At 25.8% G+C, this 7680-nt stretch overlaps 1 protein-coding gene across 3 annotated transcripts in view; it reads left to right on the plus strand.

Moving 5' to 3' along the window:
- Positions 1-347: 347 nt before the first annotated feature.
- The window catches only part of heph (polypyrimidine tract-binding protein 1 heph), a 272954-nt gene continuing 265621 nt past the window's right edge, over positions 348-7680 (plus strand). For all 3 annotated transcript variants that reach the window (XM_011497567.1, XM_011497568.1, XM_011497570.1), the window contains exon 1: positions 348-505. In XM_011497567.1, coding sequence (XP_011495869.1) covers positions 425-505 — 81 coding nt within the window. In that variant the 5' untranslated portion in view covers positions 348-424. The remainder of the gene's footprint in view (positions 506-7680) is intronic.

Genomic DNA, 7680 nt, shown 5'->3' on the forward strand with positions numbered 1-7680 from the left:
ACATTTAATTCGTTATTTTTTATAAACCTTATGAAACAAACCGAATAATATTAAACGATATTTAATCTATTTTTACTAAGCATTTGTTATAAATAATATCTAAATATGCATTGTATATTAAAAAAAGGCTTTATTAAGTCTTGATCAAGAACAACTTTTTAACTACATTATTTTACTATGTATTCATGATATATCTGAAGTTTCAGAAGTAAAAAATAAAACGTTCAATGAGTGACAAAAGCTTAGCTTAGATTTCGTATAGTTACTTTATTTCTAAAATATATAATTAAAAAAATCAAAATTACATATTAATTCATTTTTATTGTTTTTTTTAGGTAGGTCAAGTACAAAGAAATTTAATAAATTTCAGTTTCCGAATATCGAGACAGTAAAGGTGGAATACGCTATTAAACAAGAAGACAAGATGATGATGGCTAACTTACCCCCCGTTATGCTTCCTACTCTTCACGACTATGGGATGTTAGCGCCAACCCTCGGTATTAAGGTAACTTTCGCAATTTACAAATTCTTTTATAGTCGATATTGAACTACAAATAGTATGGGAAGCTCAACAAAATCGAGATAATTCTCCAACTTTTTTATGCGAAAAACTATTGTGTGTGTGTGTGTGTGTGTGTGTGTGTGTGTATGTGTGTGCGCGCGCGCGCGCCTGTGCGTGTGCGTGTGCGTGTATGTTAATAAATAATAAACCTGTGGATAAAAGATTATCTCGTGATAATAGCACAAGACAGAACATTAGATTGTAATTAAAAAGTTTTTAATTAACATTTTATACGTATTAATAAATGGTAAGTATCAAGTTAAGAAGAAGACTAAATATTCTACACTCCGTATTTTTATACTATTAATGTTCGTAGAATGTAGAAAGAAATTATAATTATCGAATTTATATTAAATTCTCTTTGAATAAATTACACATTCCTAATATACTCGATTTTAATTTGAGAACGTATAACTGTTAAAAAATAATCATTTAATAATACAAATAATACAATATTTTGTATTATCAAAATATGACATTTTTATTACATTTAGTATTGAAATATCTGAAACTTTTATTACATTCAGTTAAAGTTCATCATTAGATTATTTAAATTAGATTATTAAATTAGATTATTAAATTATTAAATTATTAGATTTTTAATCCCAAATATCTATATAAAATCCAAAACATTTATATTATATATTAGGATTGTATTCAATAAATATATTCATTTTTTTCAATATATTGAATTATATTATTTGACTTAATATCGTCATTAAACCTCATGTATTTTCCTTCGTCTCAAAAGTATAAATATCGAAATAAAATTGATTAAATGCTATAACGCGAAAGAGCTTTACATATCGAATAAATATTCCATATTTACAGTTATCTGATTTTTCCAGTTCTTATTTTACTGGGATGCATTCATATTGCCACATGGTAAAGTATGTTTTCACTTAATTCAATAGAAAACAAAATTCATTAAAAACAGGCTCCTTTAGATCGAGCATTTTTCCATTCTTTGTTCACAAGTAACAAGAATTTTGATTCTTCATTCTATTTCGAAAATGAATTCTTTTGTTACTTACATATTTTAGAAAATAATATCAAAATTATTAATTGAATCCATATATTTTTTGTTGTTTATAAATTAAATGACAGGTTTTTTTTTATAAATAGTTATAAATTTTTTGTATATTCAAAATGAAATAGAATTTTTTTAAAATACTTGATTTAGAAATAACTTAAACTTAAATATAGAACTCTTACTTCTTCTAGGTTTGTAAACAAATTCCAAAGTAATAACATTATCGTTGAGAAAATATTAGCAAAGTCACTATTTGATTATCTCTTCAAAATTTTAAGTAAATAATGTATTAACTAAATGAAATAATATAGTATGCGAGTCGGATCAATCATGAGCGCATTCTTATTATAACCCTAATGGACATTAAGAATTTTTAAATATATCAACCATTCTAAAATCTATGTCTAACTAAATTTACATAAAACTTTTAAAATTATATTTAAATGTTAAAAGATGCAAATGTCAACAACTAAAATTATTTTAAATAAATGCATTATCCTTATATCTATGATGAATTTTCTAATTTAATACTGAAAATTGTATTATTTTGAAGTTTATGCTAGTATGCATGTTAATTAGTATAATATTTCAGCAATAACGATTGCATTTCATTAATGTTTATATTTGTCGCTTTTAATATGTCACAGTTTTATGAATTTCTCATTCCTCAATTAGAACATGGATTATAATTTCGGAATATGTATTGGAATTCAAGCTTAGTATAAAAATAAAATATATACTGGTCTATAAAATAAAGATTTTTCGATACTTTTAGGTATTTATAATCATAATATATCCAGATGCAATTAATTTATGGTACTCAATAAATACACGTTGGTCTTGTCAATCAAACATCTGAAATCTTTGTACTTTCGATCTATAGATCTATTCGATCTACTTAAGTTTACTAGGGCTGAAGCAAAGATCCATACGCATTCCAACGAAAGTGCAGAATGCTGAGCATTGTTTTTCTTATTCGCGCTTCTATCTCTTTTCCAGATTGTTATCCGTTCGATTACGCCACGCTGATGCTTTCCTGTTCTAGCATTATTTATAGAATGGCAGCATTTTTCATAATGACGTTGACAGCTTTATTCAACTTATTAATTTTCAAATTTATCGTAAGATTATATTTTTTTACATATTTTTTTTTCTGATTAAGATATCTTGGTTATTTTATATTTCTATACGATATTCAATATAATATTAGTACAAGAACGTTTGGTGTGTTTGCTCTATTCAATATTTCGAAATGGATTGCTAATTTTCTAATTGCAAATTCCTCGAGTAGAAGTGTAATTTTTATCAAAAATTAAGATTTCATATTAACTCATACAGTCCAAGAAATTAATATCAATTTAATAATAATGCTGTATTAAAATTTATATCAACTAAAATAAAGCATTTTAAATTGAATACATACATTTTCAGACTATAAATTAATAATTTAATTATCTAAATAAAACACTTTAAATGACAAAATACTAGTAAAGATTTTTTATTTTAACAAAATTTATTCATTGTGTATTTAATATATTCAATATATAAGGCGACTTAAATTAAAAAAAATTGTTGTCTATTTATATATTTTATAATACATGAAAATAGATTTTCAGTTTAAATTTTGTAAAAAAACAAAAACAATAAAAACTTTATTGGATTACATCAGTACATACTAAATACTATTATAAATATTAATAATAAATAATAAATTTGAATATTATAAATAAAATTTTTTATGCATATAGTTTATATATATATATATATATATATATATATATATATATATATATAATGCATTAATAATATATTCGATATAAATTAATTGGATTTTAAAAGTAAATTATAAAATAATTAATTACAAAGTAAATGCACTTCATTTCTACATAATAAAGATGAATTAAATATTTTACTCGGTATGAATATATGATTTTTTTTTAAATATTTTCTTTACTTTTATAGTAAAATATTATTTAGAATATTAATTAGAAATATTTCTTTTCTGAAAAAGAATATTTCGGATTTAGTATGATACTATTTTCGTTGCTGATACAACGCTTTAAACGTTCTTTGTAATTTCGGAAGTTCATAATCTTTGACGTAATAGATTTGATTTATATACGACTAGTTTCTTTTTACCTTCCACCTACTGTTTTATTTTATTGAAAATAAAAGAATATTTTGTTGAGCTCTTATAAACAGCATTCCGATATGTATGTCTTATTTACAAAATAAATAAATAAAATAATGGAACATCATATTTCTTTGATGATTATACTCTTAAAATATGAAATATATTGAATTTGTATTATATTACTACAACATACTTTGTAGTTCATTATAATATTACATTGTAATGTAATTGTGAAAAAGTAGAATTTAAATTAAATTCTCTTCTCGTTATATTAACATTAATAGCTCTAATTGAGTTCCGAGTACAAGAAAAGTTATATAAATTCCTTTTAATTAAAAAAGAAATCGAATAAAGTAATTTACCACTAAATTATAAAATAATTGTAATGCAGCAAATGGTTATGAATGCTGTAGAATTTTCATTATTGTGCATATATTATATATATAAATTAGAACATAATTTACAATATCGATGGAAGATGATTACCGAAAAAAATGAATATCACTGCCTAACGATCTAAAACTTAATAACTCTGTCGTAAGAATTACTGCTTAATATAAAATCATTTTGACTTTTGCGCCTCATCAATCCTCCCATCATCTACGTAGCAATTATTTTCCTAACTTAACGCGTTCAATCAGAGATCACGAGTTTATGTTGAACGTTTCTGTAGAAATAGAAGCAAAAATTTCTGAGAATGAGATGGCAGAGGGGAAGTAAGAAGGTACTTTTAGAACTTGAAGGCAATTAAGATCCAATGGCTTCTCGCACCTCCTCGGATCACGCTCAGCGATAATTAAAAAGATCCTCTGCTGTGGTAAAAAAGACACCATCAGCCTCCTTTGCTATTAAAAAAATTAAAACAAAAATCCTTCTCCCTATCGTCCTACTTATTTTTTCATTTTATTCTGTGTATAAGCTGCTTCATTGTTCATCGACTCATTGATTGTTGGAGCTTCGGACCCTCTTCACCCACTCAGTCATTATGTAACGTTTAAGTCGTAAAATGTAAAGAAGTTCTCCCTTTTATACGTTCGACAACTCCTCTCAATTCTGTTTTATACGGCTTGAATTTTCTTTCATTTATAAAAGAGAAGAATTCAAGGGCCGAATAAAAAAATTAATATTATACATACAATTATAATATTATACAATATCACGAACAAAATTTAACTGGATAAAAATGCTGAGGTGTGGATAATTTTGACCGCAGCCTTATTACGCGTAATTCTTGCATAAAAAAAATTTCTCAATCACCATATTTTTTAACATTTTTGATGTTACTCATATTTGTCTATGTTAGATTCTATATTTGTATATTATTTAATGTTAAACGTTATTTTATTTTTTATTTGCTTTTAACTAATAAAATAAAACTAATAATACAAAAAAACGTTTAAGAATTACAAATTTTAATTATTATGATCTTTTAATGTAGCATTTTCTGAAATACTTTTTACAACTAATTATTGCTGCGCATTATGTACAAATAAAATTCATTTATTTTTAGTAATCGAAGATTTTATCACTTATTTGTCAAATTTAATTAATTTACGAACAAACAAGCTATTTATTTAAATTTTTTAGAAATACCATAATATCAATATATATATATACATCTATGTTTAAAGAGCTTTTTCTATATAAAATTTAAGTGTATTATTTATTTTTCGTTACCTATATTTTTCAATGTCGCACACATATTGTTGCACACAATCCAATAATGTTTTTGTCCTTAATTTTATCTCTTCCTTACACCATATTTTTTTAAATTCACATTCATATTTACAAAATTGATTATGATATTATTTATACACTGAGCATATTCATACATTATGTGAACGATATAATATCAAATTAGTTAATAGTAAATTGCACATTGCATACTACTAATGTCCAATATAAAAATAAATATTTAATATTTCGTAATATCTTTTAAATGATTTAAACTTTATACTTTATAAATAATTTATAATTTATATTTTGTTATTACGTATGTTGAGGAAAGGAACATTACACAATATAAAAATTGTAATGTATATATTGATACATAATATAGAGATGATTGTTCATCGATTAAATTTTTTTTTGGCTAAAATTTTCTCTATTCTTCCTTCCTCTTCCCCTCTATTTATCTATTTATCTCTCTCCTTTTCTTTTATATAATCAAAAATGTGTGATTGTATCTTTATTTTTCGTATTATTTCTATCCATCGTCCGTCTTGCATACCTTTCAATCATCGTATGCGGGAAAAATACTTTTATATAGCTCTCACCTATATACGCATACGTCGCGTTTCTATTTTTTTATTCCTTAAGCAAGGCATTTGCAGGCAAGAAAAAGCTTTTACGTCAGCTACTTTTCTTATCGCTAGGTGACCGAGTGATTTTCTTTCTTCAGCTAAAATTAACGATTGCACGCAAGCTTGCAACCGAATTTCCATTCTTGTTTTATTTACCAACTTGGCTGTGAATATCGATTAGAAGTTCAGAAAGTGCTTTGATTTTTATTTATTGTTTTTTTTTTCAGGGGCTCGCTCGTATATTTTCATATGATCTTTGGTCTTTAGAATTCTTGTGAAATTATTAAAAATCCAAGATGAGATGGATTTTGTATTTTTAAATATTATGATAATAGAAGTTATCAGCTAAAGGCTGATTAATTGTTACCTCGATAAAAAAAAATTGTGATACTTTGTATGTTCTATGTTTGTACAATGCCAAAATTATTTCGTAAACAGTAACTTGTTGAATATATACATTAATATTATGCATTGATTTCAATCCTATAATTCTGCTTGATTTGCAAACGATAAATCAATAGAACTTAGTATCGACTTAATATTATAAACACAAATACATTGATACGCAATTGTTTTAAAAATTTTGTCTATAAAAAAATAAAGGAAGAAATTAATGAAATTGTTAAGAAATGTAATATTAATTATAGGAAAGCTCAATATTAATTTCGTAACTGATCATTCTCAAATATTTTAAGATTAAATCTTCATAAAAGTAACTCTGACAGGTTATGAAGTATTTATTTTGAATTTTAAGTATGTAAACAAAATTTCACATCACCGGGTTTTCGCTACTTTAACTCATTAGTTTTTCCGAATTGAAAATTCACTTTGAAACTGAAGAAGAAAAATACCCTAAATATACACAGCGGACTGGCAAGTACATTTCAAATTCTATAAATAGAATATGGAATAAGCCGAGCTCTCCTCATGACACAAATTAAATAAGATTACAAGTATAAAAAAAAAAAATTCATTAAGCAATTCAAAAAGCACGATTTCTAAAACGCATTAAAGATTTCTCGCTCGCTCCCGTCATTCGGAATAATTATTCAAAGCGGAAATCGCCTCATCTCCACATAAAGCTAAAGAGCGACAGCCCCAAGCGCGAGAAAGTGTTGCGCGTCTACCGTGAGCCGCTCGCGAATTTGTGAGTGTGTGTATAATTGCGCATGTACAGATTACATCGATGGATTAGTAGAGTTCGGTGAAAAACAAAAAATCAATTTCACGGACGACAATTTTGCATTTTGCGCCCCACCAACGCCAGTCTTCTGCTATTTTTACTGTATTAATCTCTCTTTTTGCTTACCTCCTTGTCGATTTTTATAGACTCGACGTCCATTCGAGCACTATACCTACGATCCCTTCACTCTACCCTTCCATATAATTATCTTTGAATTTTTTTCTAACCGTACACTATACTCGCAGCTCTTTTTCTGTCGCTCTTATTATTCTAATGAGACAAACGTTTTTAAATTTTGCTCAGATTAAGGAAGGCAATTTTATTAACTTTTTTTATACTGTTGTAATCCAATTGCTTTGGCCCTTCGTACTTACGACTGTAAATATTGCTCAAGTATCGAAGCACTTTCATTAGTTAAGTGGTCTTGGGGATTTTTCAAGATTTGATAAAAGATGGAAATTTTGA

The sequence above is a fragment of the Ceratosolen solmsi genome, unplaced genomic scaffold (assembly GCF_000503995.2).
Source record: "Ceratosolen solmsi marchali unplaced genomic scaffold, CerSol_1.0 scaffold47, whole genome shotgun sequence".
Lineage (NCBI taxonomy): Eukaryota > Metazoa > Arthropoda > Insecta > Hymenoptera > Agaonidae > Ceratosolen > Ceratosolen solmsi.